The sequence below is a fragment of the Lepidochelys olivacea genome (genome assembly GCF_965140295.1).
Source record: "Lepidochelys olivacea isolate rLepOli2 genome assembly, chromosome: 2".
NCBI lineage: Eukaryota > Metazoa > Chordata > Testudines > Cheloniidae > Lepidochelys > Lepidochelys olivacea.
Window position 1 is genome coordinate 53,518,572 of NC_140412.1, and position 27,231 is coordinate 53,545,802.

The 27,231-nt window shown below is 39.7% G+C and overlaps 1 protein-coding gene across 1 annotated transcript in view; it reads left to right on the forward strand.

Moving 5' to 3' along the window:
* LOC311516632 (tumor protein D52-like) overlaps window positions 1-25,562 on the forward strand; it is a 195,208-nt gene extending 169,646 nt beyond the window's left edge. Inside the window, exon 7 of the mRNA XM_084620910.1 lies at window positions 25,361-25,562. Within this exon, the coding sequence (XP_084477036.1) occupies window positions 25,361-25,514 (154 nt within the window). The 3' untranslated portion in view covers window positions 25,515-25,562. The remainder of the gene's footprint in view (window positions 1-25,360) is intronic.
* Window positions 25,563-27,231: the final 1,669 nt, after the last annotated feature.

Below are 27,231 nucleotides of genomic sequence, written 5' to 3' on the forward strand. Positions count from 1 at the left end.
ACACTAGTCATGATTTTATAGACCTCAATCATATCCCCCCATAGTTGTCTCTTTTCCAAGCTGAAAATTCCCAGTCTTATTAATCTTTCCTCACATGGAAACCATTCCATACCCCTAATAATTTTTGTTGCCCTTTTCTGAACACTTTGGAATTCCAATATATCTTTTTTGAGATGGGGCAACCACATCTGTACGCAGTATTCAAGATGTGGGTGTACCATGAATTTATAAAGATATGATATTTTCTGTTTTATTATCTATCCCTTTCTTAATGATTCCCAACATTCTGTTCGCTTTTTTGACTGCTGCTGTACATTGAGTGGATGTTTTCAGAGAACTATCCACAGTAACTCCAAGATCTCTTTCTTGAGTGGTAACAGCTAATTTAGACCCCATGATTTTATATTTATAGTTTGGATTATGTTTTCCAATGTGCATTACTTTGCATTTATCAACACTAAATTTAATCTACCATTTGTTGCCCAATCACCCAGTTTTGAGAGATCCTTTTGTAGCTCTTCGCAGTCTGCCTGGGACTTAACTATCTTGAGTAGTTTTGTATCATCTGCAAATTTTGCCACCTCACTGTTTACCCCTTTTTCCAGATCATTTATGAATATGTTGAATAGGACTGGTCCCAGTACAGATCCCTGCGGGACACCACTGTTTCCCTCTCTCCATTCTGAAAACAGACCATTTATACCTAACTTTTGTTTCCTATATTTTAACCAGTTACCAATCCATGAGAGGACCTTCCCTCTTATCCCATGATAAGCTACTTTGCTTAAGAGCCTTTGGTGAGGGATCTTGTCAAAGGCTTTCTGAAAATCTAGGTACACTATATCCACGGATCCCCTTGGTCCATATGCTTGTTGATCCCCTCAAAGAATTTTAGTAGATTGATGAGGCATGATTTCCCTTTACAAAAACCATAGACTCTTCCCCAACAAATTATGTTCATCTAGATGTCTGACAATATTGTTCTTTACTATAGTTTCAACCAGTTAGCCCAGTACTGAAGTCAGGCTTACTGGCCTGTAATTGCTGGTTGCACCCCTGGAGCCCTTTTTAAAAATTGACATAACATTAGCTATCTTCCAGTCATTTGGTACAGAAGCTGATTTAAATGGTAGGTTACAGACTACAGTTAGTAGTTCTGCAATTTGACATTTGAGTTCACATTCAAAAGAGCTTGAATTCATAACTTTGCTAGACAGAAAATCATGGTCTTAATAAAGACCCTGGATTTATGGTTTCTTATGATAATCTATAACCCACCAACCACCCTTTTTTGTCCTATGACTGCAGAGGTGTTAATGGGCTACTTCACCTTGAATGGGCTCTTCAAATATATGTTAACTACTTATGCTAAACAATCTGTTCCACCTTGTGTTTAACTGTGACACTCTAAGGCCTGTCTACACTGCCACTTTACAGCGCTGCAACTTTCTTGCTCAGGGGGGTTAAAAAACCACACCCCTGAGTGCTGCAAGTTTCAGCGCTGTAAAGTGGCAGTGTAGACAGTGCACCAGTCCTGGTAACTATTCCCCTCTTGGAGGTGTTTTTTTTTTTATAGCACTGGGAGAGCAGCAACTACAAAACCACGTTAAAGTGCTGCCGCGGCAGCGCTTTAATGTTGCTCGGGAAGGCATGCCCTATGTACCTTTCCCAAACCTGAGGAAGAGCTCTGTATAGTTTGAAAGCTTGTCTCTCTCACCAATAGAAGTTGGTCCAATAACAGATATTACCACACCTACCTTGTCTCTCTAATGGACTAGACTGGCATACACATTGTAGGTAGGTTTTCAGGTATACAGCAGCAGTAGCAGGTGGGACCAAAGGAAGGAGTACAACCACCTAGCTATCCTACAGCCTCCCTTACTCAGTCCATTACAGGGCAGTCCTGGGGGTGGTTTATGATCAGGACCCCTGTTTCCCCAGGACGTGGCAGCAACAGCTGAGGTGACATCTTCACCGAATGAGACTGTGGGGAATCTTTGGTCATCAATAGAAACTCAGTGAGATAGAGGAGATTATTTTTGGGTAAGAGGTTAAGGAAATAGCAGGATTGGCAAAGATTCAAGGGAATGGATCAGTGAGGATCAGCTTTACCTAAAACTTGGCCGGGGGAGAGGGATAAAAGGGGTGGAAAATAAAAAGTAAATGCAAGAGTTAAATAAATAAAGCTTAAGTGTCAAATAAATAAACAGAGCTAATAAGGCATGTGCCTATTCTCAGTATTTTGTTTGTTTTACCCCTTTCACCTCCTTGTCATCTTTGTCTATTTTGCCCCAGTTCAGCTACCGGGCCAACTTAGAGGACTTTGTCAGTAGGAATAATAAGAAGAATACAGGTAAAGCTCTCTGGGGAATCTTGTCTACTTGGTATATTAGGCCAGACTCATGCTTGTTTGTGTAGTGTAGAAGATATTACCTCACCCATCTTCCGTTTATGCTTGTTTATCTTCTTATCACACGCATACATTAAAATTTATCAATTTTACCCAAAAATGTAAAATGATTAAAATATATTTACCTCTATAGGTAAAGTGATTTTATTAGACAACTATTTTTATTCAGAAGTGATAACCCATTCTTTTCTGGCACTGAGTGCATACATAAATAAATATTTTTCTATCAGACCTTGCCAGACGCTCCTGTATCCCCTAATTTCCATAAAGGATTTTATTGTGTTTTTTTTGTCTAGATCAGTGGTTCCCAAACTAGGGGCACCGCTTGTTCAGGAAAAGCCCCTGGCAGGCGAGGCCGGTTTGTTTACCTGCCGCGTTCGCAGATTCAGCCAATCGCAGCTCCCACTGGCCGCAGTTCGCTGCTCCAGGCCAATGTGGGCTGCAGGAAGGGTGGCCAGCATATCCCTCGGCCCACGCTGCTTCCCGCAGCCCACATTGGCCAAGAACGGCGAACCGCGACCAATGGGAGCTGCAATCGGCCGAACCTGCGGACGCAGCAGGTAAACAAACTGGCCCGGCCCGCCAGGGACTTTCCCTGAACAAGCGGCACCCCTAGTTTGGGAACCATTTTTTACCCATGCAAATCCCTAGTGAAGATGTTCTGTAAAAAGTGACTCGCCTCAGTGGGTCTTTCTTTGGTTTCAAGCCAGAGTTCCTGGCTTTCATCTACTGGGCAGCGCTGTCTCTCAAGGTACATCCACACTGATGATAAACCTGTGGCACTGAGTCTCAGGCCTGGTCTACACTGGGGCGGGGAATCGACCTATCGATTTTTCTTGGGGAATCGAGAATAGCGTAGCTGAAGTCAGCGTAACTTAGGTCGACTTACCTCGTGTCCTTATGGCGCAGGGTCGACTGCCGCCGTTCCCCCATTGACTCCGCTTCTGCCTCTCGCCGCGGTAGCGTACAGTAGTCGACGGCAGAGCGATCGGGGATCGATCACTACTTGCCGATCTGGCAGTTAGTGTAGATGTACCCCCTGGGTCAATTGACTAGGGCTTGAGGGGCTCAGGCTGCAGATCTAAAAAATACAGTGTAGACATTTGGGCTTTGGCTCTGAGACCTACCCCCCTCATAGGGTTTCAGATCCCTGGTTCCAGGCTGAGCCCAAATGTCTACACTTCAGTTTTTAGACCCACAGCCCAAGCCCAGCAACCCAGAATCCATTGACCCGGGCCAGCCACACCTGGGTCTTTTATTGCAGTGTAGACATATCCTAAGTGGTTGACACAGAATCCAGACAAGCAGTACTATTTGTGTCTACATTATTTTTGTCTATTTTTTTTCTTTAAAATTTCACCATTCGCTGTTCCTCAGATGAAACCTGCAACACTATCCAAGTCAGGAGAAACCTTTTACTATCTGTAGTTCAGTATTTTATGGCTGAGATCTACTCTCGTCCTGTAACAATTTGTGATAGAGGGAAAAGAAGACCCAGAGAGTTTGAATTATTTAGTGACTGTTTTTGCTTAATATCAAAAGCAGTTCTTCATTATAAAAACAAATCCAGATTAAAACTAGTAATGCAGGATCAACTTAACCCTTTTCAATGTATTTGGACTAATAGTAACAGATGTCGTTGTTCAACTGTCTTGTTTAAAATCTAAATAAAATGAAAGGGAAGAGGAAGGGAATGAAAGAGCATTTCCTTACCAAGCGGTCACACAAGCTATTGTTTGGGGGAGTAGGGGGAGCCAGTTTTGTGTAGTTCTGAGCACACAGATGTTCCTCTTGGCATCAAAACAGTACTAGTCAGGATAGGGTTTTTTGCAGACATAGAATGTGAGGCTTCTTTGTTGGAGACAAAGTGTGGCCTGTGGTGGGAATTGCTGCAGTGATGGGAAAGAATCGTAATGTATTGTTGGATTACTGTGATTTTTTTTTTTCAATAGAGACAGTACATTAAAGTAGCTTTGTGGGCAACAAATTGTTTGAGCCAAGCCTGGCTAATAACACGCTTTTTTTGGCAAGCTGTCTTGCAAGGTATGGCTGGCATAGTTTGTATGGTCATGGGGTTGTCCCAAGCGTGAGCATCAGCACTGCTGCAGTGAGTACCAGTTTTAACAACCTAATTTATTTAGGTGATTTATAAAGGAGTTTTTGACTATAAAGCTAGAACTATAACACTTTCTGCCGCTTTTTAAAAAAACGTATATTAGAACTGATATTATACATTACTTCCTATATAATTTTTTACGATGTCTGTCTGTTTTGGTTTTTTAAAGGTGAATGGAAAAGCTTTAAGAAAATTTGGTAAACATCTGAAAATCACAAATGAAAAGTACTTTTCAAATCAGTTCTTCTGTTACTTACCAGCCCCAGTTTAATTTGAGGATCCTGTGTTACTTTGGGAGTGACTGATGATAATGCTAACCTAAAGCACCGAATGCAGCAGCTCTTTATACTGTTTTTGGTGAGGTTCAGCAAGAGGAACACAGACCTATCAACTCTGGTCTTGGTTAGGGGTTTGTTTGGTTTTTTGGTCTTTTCACTGAAGCTTCTTTTATTTACCATTTAATTGTTCATCTCTCGTTTTAGGCCTATTGTACACACTATTTTTCTACTGATTTAACTATATTGGTTGGGGATGGATCTTTATACCAGTTTAATTAAAGAGGTACTGCCCCCTAATCTGGATGTAGTTATATTGGTGTAGCTTATTCCCTTTGCTTTTCTGGGAAAAGGCTATACCTGTATAAGCACTTTTATATCCGCATAACTACTTCCACAATAGGGGGGCATTATACCTCTTACCTTATTGGCATAGTTAAAGTGGTACAACTTTGTGTGCATAGACAAACCCTTATACTGGTATAATTGTATCCACTAGGGGGTTACGCCACGTTAACTAGGTCAGTTTCTATTGTAGGATCATAGTGTAATATAGACAGGACAAGTCATGCGCTAACAGTTCAGAGAAGAGAGATTATTGGTGAGAGGAACAAATATAGAAAGATACCTGGGAGAAGATGGTTTGAAGGCAAGTGGTGGTGATTGACTGTGTACAGTAGCTTTACATTTCATAAATTTTTCCTTTAAGAAGACCACTTTAGGAACACCCCAGCTCCATCACAATTGCTTTTTTGATTGGTTGGTTTGCTAATTTAGGAGATTTTTCAAGAGTTGGAACTTGATCCTTGTTTCTCTACTGAGCAGTATTTCAGTATCTAAATCCAAAGAGTTTAGCTGAGGAGGTGCCCCGTTCCATTTGTGAAGTATGTCACTACACATAACCATTCTGAGCACTTACAGAATGTAGTACGTCTTCAGCTTGCTGTAAAAACATTGGGTTCAGTCCTGCTCTCATCTGTCCTCTTCCCTGTCACAATTCCACCCTCTTTGGTATGTCTACACTACAAAGAGAAATCTGCAGCACCAAGTCTCAGAGACCAGGTCAATTGACTGGACTCACGGGGCTTGTGCTATGGGGCAAGAAATAGACATTCAGGCTCAGGCTGCAGCCTGGTCTTTGAGGCCTTCCCCCTTTACAGGGTTTCAGAGCCTGCACTTCACCCCAAGCCTGAAGCCTACACCGTTTTTGTTTGTTTTTTTTTTAGCCCCGCAGCCCATGCCGTGTAAACCCAAGTCAGTTGACCTGGGCTCTGGGACTCACTGCTGCAAGTCTTTTAGTGCAGCATAGACTTTCTCTACTCCTTTGCTCCTGTTTCCAGCTCTGAGACCTTTCTTTTAACAGACTGTCTCTTCAATCTGTTCCCTTTTTCATACTCATTTAAACTGCACCCTCTCCCTTAGTTTCAGCCATTCTATTTTTCACTGCCTACAATCATATTCTTGTTTCTCCTCTCACGAAAAGTCACCATCCTTTGATCCAAATTCCTTCTCTAAGTCCCATCCTATTTCCTTGCTCGCCTATGTTTCCAAAATCCTAAGGCATATGGTGTTCTTGCTGCCTAGCCTTCCTCTCTTTCACCTCTTTCCTTGCGACCCTCCTGGTCAAGTTTCAACTTGCAACTTTAGCTTCTCTCTGACAAATCTTTTCTTGAATGTTCAGCTGCCATTTCCCACTCATTTTCTTCAGAACTGAACTTCTCTTATTCCTCCTGAATTTCTTTCCTTTGCTGTATTCATTGATAGCTCCTATAATTTTCCCATATCCCAAGCCTGTAGCATCAGGGGAATCTTTGATGCTTCTTCCTATATACAAGCTATCACAGGCTCGAGTCTTTCTTTATAATGTTTCCAAAAGCTGCCCTTTCCTCTGTCTTCACATTTAAATCTTTTGTCTGCATACAAGTAATTCGCCTGTTGTGCAGGATAACACATTTTTAGCTGCCTAGAATTACTGCTTTCAAGCCATAATGTACAAAGCATTTAGCTCTTCCTACATTTGCTTGTTTTGTCTCATTTCACATGTTTGGGTAAACAATTTTTTTGAAATCCAAAATGTTTTTAATGGACTATATTTAGCAGAAAGTAAAAACATCATGTCTTCTTCAAGTGTTAGGTTTGCTCAGGGACTGATGATATTTGTCATTTCTGATAGAAATCAGACTTGCTGGTGGCCTTGCAGCACACTTTAGACTCATTGCTGCAGTGGTCTTGAACTCTGATGGTGTGACACTGCCAGACCATTTTCATTTTCTTTTCAGGGTGCCGACCCTTTGTAAGAATTTTCTGTTCCCTCTAGAAAGTACATTTATTAACCAGCAAAGTCATTTGAATGGGCTATCTGAGACCTAAGGAAGTGCAAAAAAATGTTCCTGACAAAATCTGAAAATGTCCTTTTGACAAGGAAACCATGACCTTTTTTCACCAAAAAGTCTATTTAGTACTAATATTTTATTGAGCATTCATAACGTGGGTAGCTAAGATTGTTCTTAGGATATTTTGATTAATTTTGAGTTAAAATGAAACCTACCATGTTTTTAAATACTGGGAAATACCCTCTGGTTTCTAAGTATTTTTTATTTTAGAAACTTACCCAAGCAAATAACCACCCCTAAAAATATTATAGGCAGGGCTGGTAGTACTGTCTATTATTAAGATTGTATTAACATTGTATGCAATGTTGTTGAGACGTGAAGAAGGGCTCTGCGTAAGCTCGAAAGCTTGTCTTCCCTCACCAGTTGGTCCAATAAAAGATATTACGTCACCCACCTTGTCTCTCTCATTAAGGTTGCCTGATCTGTCCCATGATAAGATCCTGCCAAATGTTAACTGTGTGAACTGAGATTTTCCATTACGGATGGGGGCCTCAAACTGAATTTTTTGGGGGGGAAATTTCAACCAATGGCTGGTGAGCCATTTCCAACAACGAGGCTAGAGAAAAATACATTGTTTTGTCTATATTAAAAGAATTCTGACAACCTTCTCTTTAAACAGCTCTAGCGCCTACATGGTCTGGAGTGAAGACTTGAAATTTTGCAGGGATTGGCTTTTGTGGTCAGGGTTTTTGCCATCCCAAGGGGAATCTGCTCAAATTTGACCAAGTTATAAACCTCCGAAAAATCGCAGTGCAACAACTAAAATCTTTAAAGATTCCATCTTCACTGAACATCCTCAAGCCTCTCCCAGCTCCATGTGCTGATTGGACTGCGCATGCACCATTCACACAGAGTGACTGCACATGCATCCTGTAGCCCGTGGCTGTAGGGGCTCAGAAAGACTTCTCCAGTAACGACCATTCCCACCTGCTCCAGACAAGACAAGGAGCTAGGAGTGGAGAAGAGAGAGAACCAGAATGGGGCAGAAAGAATCAGGCTTTGGGGAAATAGGCCGAATAGTCTGTGCTCTATAGAGCACACTCCCCTGCAGATCCTGGAATGGAGACCAAGATTCTTGAGTCTCACCAATCCTGAGTTGTCAGCAAAAATAAAACTGAAACCCACTGGCAGAGTGTGTCCTATCCCCGTCTAGTGTTGGTCCACATCAGCCTACTACTGCTATGAGTTACTCTGTTAGCTCAAGTGACAGAGGTCTGTGTCGTGATTCTAAAGGTGATGAGCCACGTGAGTGTCAAAAAGACCTGTCAGTCAGTCACAGCAAGGGAATGCTGAAGTTCCCTCCACAGTGGCCATTGGCTCAACCAGTCCTCCCTTCAACAGTGCTTTTCTAAGGAAAATTCCAAAACTTCATTTCAAATGTTTAGACCAGCGGTTCCCAAACTCGTTCCACCGCTTGTGCAGGGAAAGTCCCTGGCGGCCTGGGCCGGTTTGTTTACCTGCCGCGTCCGCAGGTTCAGCCAATCTCGGCTCCCAGTGGCCGCAGTTTGCTGCTCCAGGCCAATGGGGGCTGCGGGAAGGGCAGCCAGCACGTCCCTCGGCCCACACTGCTTCTCGCAGCCCCCATTAGCCTAATTCCCAGCCATACCCCAGCACTGCATTTGCTTTTGGGGAGATTTGGGGAGTCCCCTGAGCTCTGCTGCCTCTTCTGAGGCATTTGCAGCAGCTTATGCCTCTGCAGGCTCCAGGGACCAAGCTAGACCAAGAAAGCCAGATGCTAAAGCAAAGGTCTGTGTCATGTGATCCCCCCCTTATTGAGTGTCTTGTTGGGGATTGTAGCCAGCTCTGTTCATGCAGGGTGCAGTTCCCTGCCTCAGCCCAGCCCAGTTGGGGTACTGAGGCAAGTTTAGTAGCTGCCCTCATTTGCCCTAAAGCTATCTCCATGACTTCCACCTAGACTTCTTTAGATTTAGACCCCTGATTGGTACCAGCCTCTTTCAGTTTGGGAACAAACAGACTACCTGAAGCTTTGGTCAAAATGAGGTTTTTGGACTTTGTCTAGAGGGGATAATCTGTGGAGCTGTGCAAGAATCACAGGAACAGTTTGTCTCATTCCCAATCTCAAGCAACCTGTGGGAATGCCAGGACATCCATCGTCTATTTCAAATCAGAGTAATACAGTTCATTCCCTATCCTATTTCTAGTAATTGACAATTAGGAACAAATAGAGAAGGGTTCAATCTGAAACATCTGAACGAATTCCAAAACAAGGCTTATCTTCACATTCCCATGTTATCATCTCACTGACCATTCCATTTTGCATATGGATAGCAGATGTTCCCCTTCAACTTCAATCATTGTCATTTGATCTGACAAGTGCTCCCAGCGTCTCTTGCAGGGTCATGGTATTATTAATATTGGCTGTAAGGAAGAAGGAAATTCAATTTTATCTCTTCCTAGACAATTTTTCTGATCACAGCTCTGCACAGTAAGAAAGCAGAAACAAGTACACAGAGGATACTGTTTCTGGAGTATCTTGGATTCATGATAAACAAATGTAATTTGGTGCCAGGGAACTCAATCATAGGCTGAGCCAAGGAGAAATGCTATCAAGTACAAGGTTTCATCTCAGAAGAATGTTAACAGAAGGTGAAGATGGGCATCAAGAAAATAAGTGGTGGTACAAAAACAAAAGCCTATTCTTACTGGAGTCTGTTGGGAATGCTGATCTCATATACAGAAATGCTTCAATGAAGCAGAGTTCATATGAGACCTGTCCAGTAATTCTTACTGTCCCTTCTGCATATCATACATATCCATTGGTAGTGGTCAAAGTCCCATTGTATGTTCTCTGCTCCTTTAACTAAGGGCAAAGAATCAATTTTTTTAAAGGGATCCATCCACTAGTGAACCAGACCTGATGATTCTTATGTCAAATGCCAGCTTGGGAGGGTGCTCTTTCAGGTCCCACTTCAATCCAGAGAGTAGGTACCAGAAAGGGGGACAGCACAGCATCCACCAACTGAAACATAATGATTCATTTAAGGTCTTGGAGCACTGTTTCTTTCATGGATAACGGATTTGTTCTGATTGTGACAGTCAATGTGTCTGGTGGGGTTTCATAAATAAAAGGAAGAACATTATCAGCCTAACCTAACCCCCATAGACAAAAACAACTCTTGTCCTGGTTAAAGCAAAGTTTATCTCTGTGCACTGCCCATCAAGGGGAAGATGCATACCAGGGCTTAGATTAAGCAGAATGGAACCTGCCTCCAGAAGTATTCTCTTATTGCAAATCAATTTGGTGGGCTGGTGTTTGATCTCTTTGCATCCAGAAACAGCAAAAAAAGTGCCCGGTGGCTTCTGACTGTGTCTAAACCCAAGAGGTTAGGTGGTGAATGACCTCTTGCAAAGCTGTGCAATGTCTTCGCTATATGCCTTTCCACTACTCCTCAGGGCCATGCAAAAGATAGGAAGGAGAGAGCAGCAATGATACTTTATCCCTTTCTGGTTGAAGAGATTATGCCTCTCAGCCTCAACCTGATTAATCCAGCACTGGATGTTCAAAAGTCTCTACTTCACAGAGGAGGTCTGTTATTGCAAAAAAAAAAAAATCCTTCATCCATGACCAGACAGGTTCAAAATAGATACTTGGATGAAGTAATTACCACTCTCATGGACCCTAACAAGAAGTCAACCAATAAAACTTATTCTACTGACTAGTACAAAGCCCATGTTTAACAACGATGTTAAACAAGTGTAACATAACCTAGAGTTCCTCCAGGAGGACCTTAATGTGGGTATATGAGAGTGTCTAAGCAAAAAGTTCAAATCTGTGTAGTATATTGCTATCAATACGTTTTAAAAAAGGAAAATGTGTACATTAAATACTTAGGGCAAAAACCTTCATTCTAGTCCCAGAAGGTAATAGAGCACAACCTTGAAACCTCTTTCTGCTGCTCATTGCACTATCCAGAATGAACCTGTGCATGAGAAATCATTGTTCTTCCAGTCCATTAAAATAGACTTCCCAATAGCTGTTCTCGCCAATCAGACAAGTTTTGAAGTTGAGATCTTTCTCCGATGAGACCCACTATTGTTCTTTGAATTCAAACAAGTAGTCCTTACAACTGTTATGTCATGTCATTCATTCTCAAGGTAAACTCAAGAAATATTCTTCCTTCTGTCAAGCATCAAAGTCTAGTCCTTGGGAGCACTGACTACCTCCGGCAGAATAGTCATGTTTCCTGTATTGACAGACAGCCACATAACCATCAGTAAACAGATTCACCAAAATGTTACATACTGATCATCCATTCTTTAGCCATACTAATTTTTGGCAGACATCTTCACAAGGAGATGTGAAGGGATATGTACTATACCTCGTTTTGGAGATCCATGTTTAAAAGATGACCCTGGTTCCTACCCTGGAGGCAGACTGCTGTGAAAACTCCAATGTAATGGATCTGTGGATCTAAGCGTGATGAATAGGAAGATGTATCTGTGTGTTTATTTGAAAATTTTCTTTCTTCAAGTAATACTGTCCACAGATCCAACTCATCCAGAGGTAAATGGATCATCTCGAATAGAGTTGGAACTGAACATCCAAAGATTTGGGTTTTGTTCATGAAAGAGAATTTCCTATACTCTGCAGTAGGAGGAATTGTAGTGCTTCTTCCTCAAAGTAAATTTAACACTGTCTAATTTAGTAAAGTAGAAGTGGAATTATGGCTGTGGAAATTGCCGCATCTGGTGGGATCTTTAGGGGGTGTGGTACTCCCATGTGGCTACTGACTGACTGGTCTGGTTCTGCCCTCCAAGCCACAAGAAGGCTGAAGTACCCATTATAATGGATCTGTGGACATTAATACTAAAAGAGAGGAAATTGTCAGGTAAGCACAAATACATTTTCTGAGTCTAAGATATGAGCCTTAATTTAAGTCTGATTGTTAGCCAATATAACATAGTAACTTAGGAATTGCAATATATGATGGGACAAGTGGTCTCTCTCATAGAGTGGTCAGTCTCTGAGAATTACCAAAACCAGATGCTTCCAAAAAAAAAAAAAAAAAAAAGGGGGGTGGAAAACACTCTTCAGTGAAGAATAACTTGCTGATAGGGGAAATTTTTTTCAAATTAAAGGTTATTTTATAACTTTTTAAAAATCCAATCTAGCATAACTGAATATTCACATTCTGTACACAAGTGTATAATCCTTTTGCAATTCTGCTAAGCATTTAGAAATGATAAATATGCTGACATTACTGCCTAAGTAGTAGCTAAATCCCATATATATAATCTTCATTTTTAAAATATTATTTCTAAATTAACTCACAATATTTTTGTCTTCCAAAAGAGTTTTTCTGCTGATTACGTTCCTTAAGAATAAAGTAGTTGAATCTCAACTGAAGATGTCGATTTCCTTTACCACAGTCCTTTTGAAATGATGTTTCCTCTCAAGTTAGGTGACAAATTCTACATTCCGGCCTGGGAAGGTGACTGGCATAAATTGTTGTATTATGGCATAACTATACCTGATACAAGTTCTTTGATGACAGCAGTTACCTTTTGCAGGTTTCATTTGTCAAATCTTATCAGATTGTGCCATGGAGAAAAGGTTATAGCATTCATCTTTGATATGATATGAAAAATATCATTGATTTATATAAATTTATATAATTTCCTTTAGTGTGAAAGAAGAGGGGCTCTTTCAAAAAGTTTCAATAAGAGCTTTTTACAACACAAACTGATTCTTTCATACAGTCAACAAAAATTATTTTTCTTTTCTGGCAAATGTCACTGTCATAGTGTGGGACACTTTGGAAGAAGGGTTTACTCTACGGTCAAAGCTAGTAGTACCTATAAGAAGTTAGTAAAAATATGAATTTCTGTCTAGAATAGTTTTTAAAGAGCAAAATCTCTGCTTTAAGAGCCACATGTAGAATTAGGTTTTACTTGTCAATGATTTCAAACTTTGAGTATTTTATTTTTACTTTAGCAGAAAAATATATCCATTTAATTAGTGATATTACCATAATTGTACAACATGATGGACAGTTATTTCATCAATTTGTTATTTCATCGATTTGTTGACTTCTACCATAAAAGGGCTATAATGAGGCATTGTATTCTTTGGTTTTATCAGCAGACACTGAAAACAGACACATTTCAGCTGTCCACCAAAGCTGACCCACCTATTCTATGAGAAGGGAATCTACACTGTCACTTCTTAAAAAAAAAAAAAAAAAAAACCCAAACACCTCAGTTGTTAATGGTCTAACAGCCAGGAACATAAGCACACCTAAGAGTGACAAGGATACAGAAATCTGAGTCATCTGGAATGAAGACATCACTTGATCAGTATATTTAAGTTTTGGGCAGCTCCATAAGTATAAAGAAGGTAATCCTTTAACCCCCAAACGTTGAAGTACTTATCAGAGTAGACATTATTAAAAGTAATGTCAGTAGACATTATTAAAATTCACACCTGTTTAGACCATGTAGTGACAATTTTACTGTATAATGTGTTTCTATAAGATCCATAGGATACATGGATTTTCACATGTCCCAAATGTCCTTTTAAGCTTCAGGATCTAATTACACCCCCAAATCTTTATCTGAGAATTTCAAGACAAATTTGTCTTTTAGAAGTTGTTAGATAAAATAGTTCTTGGGACCAAATCCTACCTCAGGTACATAAAACTCCTGTTGATTTCAATGGTGATTGTTTGTATACTTTCTGCATATATTGTAGTTAGAAAATACAGCACATAGTGTAATGAATATGGGCAGTAGGCTAAAGGTTACATAAGGTTTGATGCATTCTGCTAAGTATTTCAAAGAATGTAAGAAAGGCGAGTAGTTTTTGAGATTCTTAACATTATCCTGAAAAGCGTGTCCCTTTCCACTTCTGAAAGGAGAGTTTTTTATACCTGTATGGTGACATATGGAGCAAAAAATATCCTGGACACTTATTAAACAAATAGCATGAAACTAAACACTCAGCAACAAAATATAGAAAGATGTTGGCTTTTTAGCGCATGGAAAGATGAGAACAAAGAAATGGAGAGGAAAGCAAGTCTAGATAAAGTGGCCATGGGCGGACAAGTCACAAGGGAAAAAAAAAATACAATTTCTTACAGAATGGAGTAAATCTAACTTTCGCCACCAGCAACCTTGGAGCATTTTTGTGCCGTACTTAATGATTGCAGAGAACAGGGGTGCCTTGTAAATCCCATTTTGAGTATACATTCTTCTGATTGACTGACTGCTGCAATAATGATTCTTAGAGTTTCAAGCAAGAAGAGACCTAATAGATTATCTAGATTGACCTCTAGTATATCAGAAGCCATTAAATTTCACAGTTACCCCTGTGTTGAGCCCAATAACTGCACTTGACTAAAGCATCTTTTTGAGAAAGACATCAAGAGATGGAAAATCCACCACTTCCCTTCTGTAGTTTGCTCCAGTGGTCTCACTATAATTTATTTACCAACTTTGCCGATCTTTGTGTCCTCTACAAATTATATCAGCAGTGATTTTATATTTATTTCCAGATCATTGGTGAAAATGTTGGACAGCGTCAGACTTAGTACCACACACTGTGGAACCCCACTAGAAACACTCCCATTTGTCGATGATTCCCCATCAATGACTACTTTTTGAGATCTGTCAGTGAGCCAGTTCTTAGTCCATTTAACATATGCTTTATTGATTTTGTATAGCGCAAATTTTTTTATCTGAATGGTGTGTGGTACTAAATCAAATGCCTTACAAAAGTCTAAGTACATTACATCTAGGAGGTTACATCTATGATCCAAACTTGTAATCTCATCAAAGAATAAAATGAGGTTTGTTTGACAAGACCTGTTTTCCATAAAACCATGTTTTGTGGCATTAATTATAGTCCTGTCTTTTAATTTTTTATTAATTGAATCCCATATCAGTTTTTTCCATTATTTTGCCTGTGATTGATGTCAAGCTAAGCAGCCTATAGTTATCCTTGGTCATCGTGCTTGCCGTTTTTGAATATCAGCACAATATTAGTCCTCTCTCAATCTTCTGGAATTTCCCCAATAGAACAAGATTTATTAAAAATTAACATTAGTAGGCCCAGGACTTTTCAGCCAGCTCTTTTAGGACCATTCGGTGCAAATTATCCAGGCCTGCTGATTAAAAATGTTTATCCCTAGTGGATTTTGTCTAACATCTCTTTGGTTAATAATGGCCTGGAAAGTCCTTCGACATCCTCATGTGATGCAAGTACATTATGATCCTGGATCCAGTCTTCTGCTGGGTGCAGCAGAGGTGGGGGAGCTGCAAAGGAGTAGATTGCTGCAAACCCTGGAGGCCTGCTCAACTATGAGTGTAGTTTAGAGGAGTTGTGCTCTGGCTGCAGTGACTCTTGAGGCTGTTGCTTGCTAGTCAGGGATTGATGAAGAGCAGTGTGCTCTGACCAGGCTCCATTCCCCTGGACCCATCCACAACCAGTCACCTACACCAGCCTTTATAAGCCTTAGACACCAGAGGAATATCCCTACCTGTTTGGTTTTTTTAAGCCAGCTCTACTGTGGCATATATAACAGTATCCTGGACAAACCCCACACTGAATTGAGTTAAACCTTATGGAACTGAGTTTAATACCTTTGGGGTCCATTGTATTAAAAATGCAATTGTTTGTGGTCTTGTGAAATTTTATGTAACTTCTCTAGGAGGAGTCAGTGTGCTAATGTAATTCCTCTGGTTATCAGCCTTTTGAAGCCACCCCCAGAGAGGTTTGCATACACTAGTTCAAATGGGATTCTCCAGGGGCTAACAGACAAAGAAAGGATTTTGGATAAATAGCCTGGTTTTAAACAGGCTCAGGGGCTTCTTCCTGATCTAACAAACGAACAGGACCCTTGGTCTACAGAGGGTTCCAATCGTTAGGGAAGCGTTGAAAGGACTTGGCCTAATGAGGTCCTATAAGACTGTGTTAGTTATGCACTGATGCCGTTATGAACTTGTGACCACAAAATGACCCCTTTGAAGGATATGAAGGACTCACCTGCCAGAATCCATGTTGGAGACAATTGGTGGGCTGATTAGCATGCGTGTAGGTTTTTTTATTGTTTTAATATTTTCTCTGTAGTGCTTTTATCTTAAAAATAAAATAAGCTTGCATAGGAAGTGCCATGTGGTAACTTATAACTGTTGACAAATACTCTGTTATAAGTCTCTGAAGAGAAAGCAAGCAGGCCTTTTTAGGCAGACTGTCTTTTGGTGGGAGCAACATATGGAAGGCAGGGAACTGTACAACCTGGATATATCCTGGTCAGAAGGGAGCGAAGCACATCTACACTCAAGAGGTGACGGGAGCCAGAAGCCTGAGAGTCAATGCCCTTGTGGTACCAGAATGGGGAATACAGATGTGGTTGCCCTGAACTGTGACATATGACCACCCCTCCCCCACCCCACCCCTTTGCTAGAGCAAATGGGCAGTCGCAGGGCTCAGGACATAGCTCTGAACATTTTATAATTCCAGAACAAACTCCTGACAATGAAATACAAATATTTTTTATTCCTTACTTTACTAAATCAGAAGTTCTGTTACGAATAACTGTATTTTAGTAAGGAGCTCTGAGCATAACACAGGGGGAGTTCAGATTGCTGTTGGTGTACTTGAACAGTGGTGATAATATCAAAGAAAAAATGTGGAGCCAAATTGACTGTAAAACCTCATAAAAGACCATTCATTTTTGTTCTTGTATTTTTTGGGGTTGACAAATATGAAGTCTTCCATTTTAAAGTTGGAAATGGTGAGAAACCATAGAAAATCTTAAACTACACTGTATTAAGGCATTGGAATAAACACACTATTTGTTATTAGTTTCAAAAGATACATTTTGAAAGTCTCAAGATGCATTGTTGCAGTAATCCAGCTAATTTGCCTAGCAAAATTGGAATTTCTTACAGCATTCTGTATAGATACTGGATACTGCGGTTCAGTCCTAGCCTTGACTTCAGTGTGCTTTGCATTATTTAATATATTTATATCAAAGAACTAGCCAGAGAGATTCCCTACTATTTAAATCTATGAGAACCATCACTAGAATGCATTGGCAGATCTTAAAAAATGTCTGTGGAAAGAATGTCAAAAACCTCTCCAAAGGAAAGTCTTTAAATCATGCCCTTAATACAGAAACACAAAACCAGATTTAATTGCCCTTTTCCTATCCAGATCAGACAGGCAGGCTCTTTTGGTTCAGCATATGGTATGAAAGAGTGCATAGTGGAAGAGAACAGGCATAGCTGGGATTGAATCTGTTTAGCTTTAGACATCATAAAGATCACTCCAAAGAAAGCACTTGAAATTAAAAAAACAACAACAAAAAACAAAGAAAACCCCAGACAGAACAGAGTATTTTCATTTCGAATATGCTTATTTGAAATGTCCTAGTTGCCTTTCAGGGTAGCGATTTACATGTTTATGAAGTGGAACAGAGGATTTCTGAGGAGGCTTTGTGTATGCATGCATTTTAAAAATCAGTTTATAAAAGGATGGAGAAAATTAAGACAGCATGTAAAGTGCCCCCTCTTCTGCAGTTGTCATTGATTTTATAACCTCTCTAGGAATAAAAGCCCTTTCACTTTAACTTAAAATAATAATTGTTATATGACTTTAATGGCAAAGGCAGTTCATGATTGCAACGATGCTGGGAAAGTGGCCATGTAAAATTCTTATACATTGAATGATTGGAAGAAGAAAAATACCTCCGTTATTATACCATAGTTTAGAGTCTGGAGAAAATGTCTGTTGTCATTCTCAAAATAAGGATACTTCTACTACCCATGAATAGACATGAAATTGCACACCTGCAACACTATTCACTTGGTAGCAAACACTGTAGTTAGAGTCACAGAACAGTTTCAGTGGAACCCCTTGGTTTTTACATGCGCGTTGTTTTCTGAATTACTCACTATGCAGATCTTACACTCTATCCAAAGGTAACGTCTTAAACAAACCAATATTTGAACTTTTTTCCCAGCTGTATTGTCATGGGTTGTAAACCATCACTACAAGTGCGCACGTACACACACCCCTGCCGTCTTTCTTAAGTAAAATATTCTTAGGTTTGTTTGCTTTTGTTTTTTAATAGGACAGCATTGAAAATGGCTAAAATTTAAGTGTTGAAATTTGGTATCCAGAAGAGTTTTCAGTGAGAGGTTGTGTTTTTGCTTGGTTTGAAAGAAAAATTTTGGTTTTAACAGACTTAAAGCTCTGGAACAAAAGTGAAAGGCGTGGTCTGAGAATCAGAATAAAATAGAAGGGTATGATCATTTGGAAAGTAAGTTATATTGCACATAGATAGTACTTTCCCTTCTGGATTGCATCAATTTGGGAGGGTATTGTTTTTGAAAACTTACTATATTTTTGTTATTAAATTTATACTACAAAATATTGAAGATATACAGTGTGGGTGAATCAACATTTGTTGTAGAAACTTGAGGTTTGAATATGAAAAATGCTTTTCTTTTTGCTCGCCCCTTCAGACTCCTTATCCTGTTTCCCCTGCCACCTTCTCCACCCTTCCAAAAGAAATAAAATCCACCACCCCTGTTACCACTACCATAAGCAACTTGTGTCTATTATGATCACACCATTGTGGACAATTACTATCTACAGGTTTTGAGGAAGGGTATTGATATGATTCTTTGTGGCACCTCCAGCCTGAGTCATTTTCTATAGAAAGATGTTTGAGGGACGAGGCACCTTTGTGCCATTGCCAGCTTCCCGCTACAAGACACATAGAAACCTATGAATAGTCGCCAAAGTAGTTTGTCAAGGAACAGGGATCCAGTTCAACAGCTGGTTCACCAGCACCTGCACTGGCAGCCCACAGAGTCCTGCCTCCAAAACTGGGAATTGGTCTGGAGTCCTCCATCCAAAACTGAGGACTCAACCTCAGTTTTGGAATTGGTCTGTTCATGGGTCCTAAAGGACAAATGTTGGTGGCTGTGGAGGGGAACATGACCATTAGTAAAAAAAATCATGGACAAGCTTTGAGTTTCAGCTGTCAGTTTATGTTTTCAAAGATGTCTTTACATGAAAAATGTCTGGAAACTTTTTCAAAAGAAATCAGTGCTTAGTCTCAGCATGTCTAGGTCCTTAGAAGGTGGATAAAGGGTATGCTGTAGCCAGGAACCCCAAAGGCCAGCTCTGGTTTGAAAGCTATGCTATTAGGACGGAGGGAAGGGGAACTTTTTCTGGGTAGAAGAGCAAGGGTTACACTGTGCAAGAAATAGGACTGAAGCATCAAAGGGATCTAAATTAATTATTCCAGATGCTGCCTTAACTCACAAACTAATTTTCATCTACCTGATATTGCCCTTCTGATTACTGTTTTGGAAGTAAATTATAAAGAAGTTGAGCTAATCCTTTTCCTTAGAATTTACTTCCAAATTACTTTGTTTTTCCATTTTTGAGTTTTCTAAAAGTTTTGCAGAGGAATTCTATACCACTGCTTCCACTCCAGACAAGACTTTCCTTCAGATTGTTTACTTCAAAGTGGGTTCAGTATTCTCACTTGACAATGGAAAGTTGACAAACATTGGAATCCTTTACAAACACACATAGCACTTGCGGGGGTTAAGAGAGAGGCTCGGTTGTTCCTGTCTCTCCTATCCACAAATTGTCCTCATATGGAATGCTCTTGAATACAGCTGTTGACATCATTTTAAAAGAAAGCACACCCTTTAAAAAAAGAGAGAGAAAGCTGGACAATTCCTTTCCTTTTCCATTGGTATTTTATGCTTTCTTGGACAGTTCTCCAGTTTTGAACATCACAAAATGCCTGCTTTGTCTCTGGATTCTACTTAAAGCTTCTACCTTAAACACAGTATAACCTCGGTTGTTTTAAGGATTAATACTTTGGTGCCTTGGATAGAATGATGGGTTTTATGTATTATTACCATGCCTGCAGCAACCTATCATTTGCCCATGCTTCTAAACTTCTCTGATGGGAAACCACTGCAAGTAGTATTCATGTTTCCGCTTTCTCTACACCCTCCATTGATCTTTTATCCTAAAGTTTTCTAGCTGTAGGGAAAATCTGTCACAAAGGCAAATGTTTATACCCACACAAATTGACAGTTGTGTCAGCTGCTTCCAGGTGGTATTCTTCAGGATACCTTTGTAAGCAGGTGTGCTGTGACTACAGAAAACTTCCTTTAATAATTGGATTATGTGTGATTAAAGTATCTGGAATTTATGTTCAGATTATTGAAGTAGCAGTTAAGGTTTGTGATGCTTTCACCATGATATAATTACTTGGCTTTTTCATTACAAATATGTGTTAAAGGCATGTCCGGGAACTTGGGCAATGTTTATTACAAACTGTACCATGAGCAAATAGGCTTGTTTATAATTCTACAATGGGAGATTAAAGCATTCTTGTGGAACATTATGATAAATTGAATTTACTTCACAGTTGTGAAATTCATAGCACAGGAAAAGCCTGCATTTGTAAGACACACTTTTTTATAGTAATATAGAAATTTTGGTCAGACTATTTGTCTAATCTGTGCATTTGTAAAACACCCATCACTATAGTATCTGGGTGCCAGAGGATTATGGTGGTAATCAAACAAAAAGAAGTTTTTTCAGTATAAAAGTAATACCTTTGTACCTGGAGACTAATATGTAACTTTTAAGATTCTCTCCATTCTGGAGAACTAGTGGCTTGATCCTGCAAAACCTTCCTCAGTTTAATAGTCCTATTGAAGATCTATACATGTGAGTACAGAGTTTGCAGAGTAGAGCTCTAATTAGGTCAGTGCTGGGCAGGTTAATTTACTGGTGTGTTTATATGTATGTAGGTATTGGTGGGGCTTCACAATTTACCTGATACCTCCTAACCCAAGGACTACATTTTATTATCCAGGACAAAAATGTGTCCCTCCTCCTTTTTTAGAAGACTGGAAGAGTTGTGTACTGTTTGCTTTGTACTTACTTAACATATCACTCAACATTTCTATTTAAAAGTTTTTAAAAATTCTAACTTCTTATGTTTCTCTTGCTTAGGTATCTCTCTATACCTACTCTTCCTTCCTGGCTTCACTCTATATTTTCTTTTATTTCTATCCTATTGTAAATTATGATATCATGTTTTCTTACACTATTTTGAGTGAGTTACCTGCTGTCAGTCTGTCTTTCTCTTCCTCTCCATCCCTATTTATCCCTTTCCTTTTCATACATTGTGTTCTCCACCTTCTCCTCTTGTCTGTTTTCTGACCCACATCTTCTCCCAAAATCTCTCTCCCTCTCAACAACTAACTTATTTTTCAACTTATTCCATTCATATGTCCTCTTTCATATACCTCATCTGCTCATCCACTGAAGCCCCTTATTCATAAGGAATGAAAATTTTGTCAGCCAAAGTAAGGGCTAAAGTAAGATGAGAAGTCCAACTGTCCAAGAGCAACACCCTGGTGAGATACCAAGACCCTCCCTTCTTCTGTGCTGCTGCTAAAGAGGGCAGTGCTTGAGTTCATAATGGAGAATTGGCCCTGGATACTTCTAAAAGGCTCCATCTTTTGTAGTCTCTGGCTGCTGGAAGGCACTGGGAGCAGTCTCTCTATATTATCTTTCTCACCCCAGAACCTCCTGGCTTCTGTGAAAGGCATCTTTTGTTGTCCTAAGCCTAAACCAGCTTCTTTTTTGTATGTGTCCTCATCACCAGTAAATAGGTTCAGGTTTTGGTACATTTTCTGTAACTTTGTTTTGCCCATTTTTATACCCTTGAAATTTTGTGCGTTAGCCAAATTTCATGAAAACAGCAATTCTACTGTGAAACTGCAAGATTTTGCCTGTTTTCACAATGAAACCAATTGGGCTTCAAAACAGTCCTGTTTAAGAGTTAAAAATCCATTTTGTGGAAATCAGTTTCAAATTTACAACCAAATGCAAACATTCCCTGTTCCCCAGCATTTTGAATTTCACAGTGACTATTTCACACACCATTACGACTGTTAAATAAATTTTACTTCGCCTTAAGTCCTTGAGAGGTTTCAAGATCTGCACTTTACTCTGTAAGAAATGTATTATTTTACTCATGTTTTGGGACAGTCAAAATACCTGAATTTTCTCTTTTTAAAAATGAGTGTATAAAAATCCAGACTGATTTCATTGATTGCTACTGTTACTGACAAATGTGATCAGGGCAAGGTCTCGCAAAATCACTCAAGCTGCTTACTGCAGTTACCTCTTTAGAATCATGCTATCAATTATTTTCCTTTACTACTCTGGGGAAAAAAATCATAACCCAACCACCTGAGCCGCAAAGGATTTACCAAGAGGCCCAGGAGTAAACTGTAAACTAGGATCTTCACATGTCAAAATAAATACGTATGAGCCCAGAACACTTTGTTTTAAGATCACATTTGTTTTCCAGCGCAGTCTTTCTGTTGTCTTGGATGACTCATTAAAGAGAGATCAATTCCATTACAATTTTGCTAAGAGATTCCCACTGTTTTGCACAGTGCTAGTAGTTAGCTGTCAGATAGTAACTACTGATGTCCTGGGTTGAAAGGCAAAAACAATGAGCTTGTCGAGAGCGTATACATTAGACAGTCTGACTTGCCCATTACACCTTCTCCAGTTGGCCACTGTTGCTAAAGTTGATCTCATTTGATAAGTGTTTAGTTTTTCATGCATTAAAAGTAAGAATTGCTTATGGCTGAAATGTTCAAAAATACGTAGTGCTCTTACATAGTGCTTTTCATCGGTAGTTCTCAGAGCACTTTACAAAGGAGGTCAGTATCATTCTCAAAGTGTTCACTAATTTTGGGGACCCAACTTGAGTCACCTAGGGCCTGCTTTTAGCAAGTGTTGCGCGACTCCCATTTACTTTTTAAAAAAGTAAAACAATAAAACACAAGTGTGTCTCTTCCTCTAGGCAGAATGTTCCATTATAATAGGTGTGGCAATTTTTTTTTTAAATAATTTAACAAAAAATGGCAAATGATACTAACTCTATGGAGGATAGAATCAAACAAAAAGCTTCCTTCCTTGCCTGAGGCTTAGAAGTGAAGATATAAGCCATAGTTAATGCAAAGATTTTGTCATGGTTATTTTTAGTAAAAGTCACGGACAGGTCATGGGCAATAAACAAAAATTCAAGAAGCCATGACCTGTCTGTGACTTTTGCTGCTGCAGCTCCATGTTTTCCCCACCACCGTGGTGGCTGGGAGCTGTGGGGTTCCCCCTCTGTCTACAGCGACGGGAGCTGCAGGGTAACTATATTTCCCAAAGAGAAAATGGGACACCCCAGCCACTTGCCTGAGGCATTGAGAGGCTGTCGCCTGTCGTAGGAACCCTGAGGAGGGGCCCCTCAGGAATCTGTCATGTGTGGCTAGAACTTTGCAGGGGGCCCCCTGTTGCTGCTGTCGCCTGTCACTGCAACCCTGCCAGGGCCCCATTGACTGTCAGCTTCAGAGTCCTGCAGCCCCTGGGGCTAAAGCAGAGAATGTCACCAAGATCTCTGGAAGTCACTGATTCCCTGACTTTCATGACCTCCGTGACATAAACATAGCCTTAGCCATAGTTAAATAAATGCTAAGTAGCTTGAGTAGCCAGTGTCCTATATTTTTTTAACAGAGAGTAGCAATGTCACGAATAACCTAGTGGTGTGTTGTCTTCCCCTTTAATGATGTATAAGTCTTGCACATAATGGTGTACATGATACCAGCAGATACAGTAAAACCTTTTGGTAGAAGAACAAAATAGTTCTCTGTAGTAACTCCATTCTCGCATAAGCTCCAGTCTCTCAGTGGGGTCTAGCATGGATTGCTGCACCTGGGCAGAGTTCATTGAAGATAATCTGCATAGGTGCAGATCAGGCCCTTATTATTGCTTATCATTCACTGTACTTGACCCACAAAGGAAATGATGGACAGAATAGCCCATTGTGTCTTTATTTTGTCCACCAGTTAGGCCTACTTTCTGACGTACCAATTTTGGTTTTCTAATTTCCACACTTTCCTTGTTTACCAAAAATAATCTTAACACAGTCCTTAAATTATATCGGTAGGCATTTTTTGTTTTGACTAATTTAGTTTGTTTTCCTTTGATATCTGGTCCCATTAATATTTGTTGTTCTAAGTTGTGACATCTTATGAACTTACTCATTTTTTACAAAGACAAGGTGGCTGAGGTAATATCTTTTATTGGACCACATTTTATTAACTCACAATTATGGTAAATTTGTAGGCCCAGTTATCAGAACAACCGTCACATATGATTAAGCTCATGTGCATAAGTATTTAGCAGGATTGGGCCCTAAAACCAGGAGAAAGAATTTACTAGCTTTCCCGTCTTTCTCCCAAATCACACTGCCTCTAATTCACATCTGTTGTTTTAAACATGTAGTTCAATAAAAGTAAAACATATTTATTTAAAAGATGCCTATTGTTCTTTAGCAAAATCACCCATGTTCATTCCTTATCTGTATCAATGTACTTTAAATAGCATGTGTTGCATGTAATTACAGTGTAATAGGAAAGTTACCACAAATGTAGGTGTACTAGTTTCCATACAAATTCCCTTTAATCATTTTTTGAAATTAGGGACCAAGGTCCTAATCCAAAACCCACTGAAATAATTGAAAGACTTTCCCTTGACTTCACTGGGTTTTGCATTAGGCTTTCAAGTGCCTTGCAAAATTTTAATTTTAAAAATGAATTTGTTTGAGTAGTTTGTTGGAAAGGTTTTTAAAAAATAAAACAAGCAAACTGTTTTTTCTTGCAATTTATAAAATAAACTGTAAACTAATATTGGTGAGTGCAGCGCTGTAATGCTGCTAACTTCATAAAGAGTGAAGTGAATCATTACCTTGAAAAAGCCACAATCAACTCCCTTATCTTTTGCCAAAGAAAATAGTATGTGTTTGGAATTTAAGCTAGTAATATACTACTTTGCACTTCTGTCTTCCATTTAAGGATCTCCAAGTGCTCTTGCAAATATGTAGGTAAATATTATCAGTGTCATTTGACAGACAATAGAGTGAAACATGGAAGGTCTGAGTGATTTGTGAGAGAGAGAGAGAGAGAGATGGGAATGGAGGCTGGGCTGTGTTACTGCCAGAGATTCTAGAATATGTTCCATCCTAGAAGATGTAAGCATGTCTAGTGCTTAACGGAACTTATATTGTTTGTTTTGTTTTTCCCCCAGAAAATATCAAAAAGGATCCAGAGTGCGTCTGAGACTGGTGGACCTTGAACTCACATCTAGATTCCTGGGAGCAAAAACAGATACAACTTTACTGGAGGCTGACGCAGTGCTGCTAGGGCTCCTGGAAAGCAGAGAAATAAGGCAAAAAGAGTAAAGTTATGTAAATAAATCAATCAATAAACTGTAGATGTTTAACATTTAATTTGTGCAACTTGTTTGTTCTCAGAAAGAAAATGTTAGGATTCTTCCCCCATGGTTGTGTAAATGGTAAGGTAAATTAAATAAAAGGCACCAATCACAGTATGTCTAGTCCTTAGTTATCTTTTACCTTCTCATCTCCCTGCTTAAAATTGAACATTTTCACATCATACTAAATTCAGTGGTAAGAAGTTAACTGAGCTTCTCTGAATAATTTGGTAACCATACCATGTCTGACCTTTGTGTATTCTTGCCTGGAGCAGAACAGACATTCCAGAGTCTGTATTCCAATCCCAGGGAAAAATGATCTAAAGTGCATACTTTGCCAGCAGAATTCCCTGGCAGAAGTGCATTGTTCCTTTCAGTAAAGGTGCATAATTTAGAAATAGACGTATGGTTCCTGGATCAAAGGTCAGAAAGCAGAGTTCATACTACAAATGATGGTCTTAATCTCTGTCATTGTGGGGTTCTCATTTGTATGATGATATGGCCCTTGCTGTTGCCCATGTCATAGTGTACCATTGAGCGACTTGAACTTATTTGTTGCTTTGATTTGAGCTCTCATCTCAAATACATGTTGATAATCACTGATTTTTTTTAATGGTGACTAGTCTAAACGCAAAAACCTATTTTAATGTAGCATTATGTCTGTGACTTTATAAACAAACTTAGAAAGGGCATGACAGTGTGTGTTTTAATGGATAGTCTAGAGATTTCACACACTGTACACATTTTGAGACTCTGCACTGCAGTGTCCCAAGTCTCTTTGGCATATTTGAAATTGGAACACCTTTCTCCTGAGCTCTGGTGCCTCCAGGTTTGAATTGTATGTACTCAGTGGAGCTTAAATGTGCCATTTTATAGCAATGGAGCCCAGAAGAAAGGCCACCAAATCTGCGGGATTGTTCATAGAAAGAAAAGGAGTACTTGTGGCACCCTAGAGACTGACAAACTTATTTGAGCATAAGCTTTCATGAGCTACAGCTCACTTCATCGGAGAGCATCTTTAAAATGTAGGAAGTGAGGAAAATTATTAAGGTGGATAGGACTTGCCAGGCTGCAAGGATAACCCAAGGAATCAAGAGCTGCATGTAGGAATCTAGCACACTACACATTGGCCCAAGTGTATATTGTTCTAGACATCAGCACTTGGTCCAGCAATTCCACTGTGGTGTAGAACAGGGTGTGCAAGTGTTAACTCCGTATGAAAGGCAGTTTCCCACTTCTCTCCTCAAGCAGCCACTCCTTGTAATCTTTTCTCTGAAAGTATGTGCAAGGAAAGGGAGAAGCAGAGATGAAGTTAAGCTCCAGTTCACCTGGGACAGGGTAATAGCTCCCCAGAACCTTGTTACACAATGGTTCCTAATTCTTTTCCCTCCTGAAGAAAAGATTATATTCCTTTCACTTCCTCCCTTCCCCCCCCTTAGCAAAACCAGTGTCTTGGGGATCACATAGCCACTAGTGCCGTTGTCCAAAATTCATCTCAGTGAAGGATCTGTCAAGAACAATGCTTTAAAAATCATGTACTTCTCTGCCACAGGATACGAGTAGGAATCTTATGGAAAATGTTCAAGCTTTGTGAGGGGAATGGAGCATGTTTTAGCAGATCTGTGTGCAAACTGTAAAGGGACGTTGTTTCTCAAATGAGAAATGATCCAAGTCAATGAAGGAGG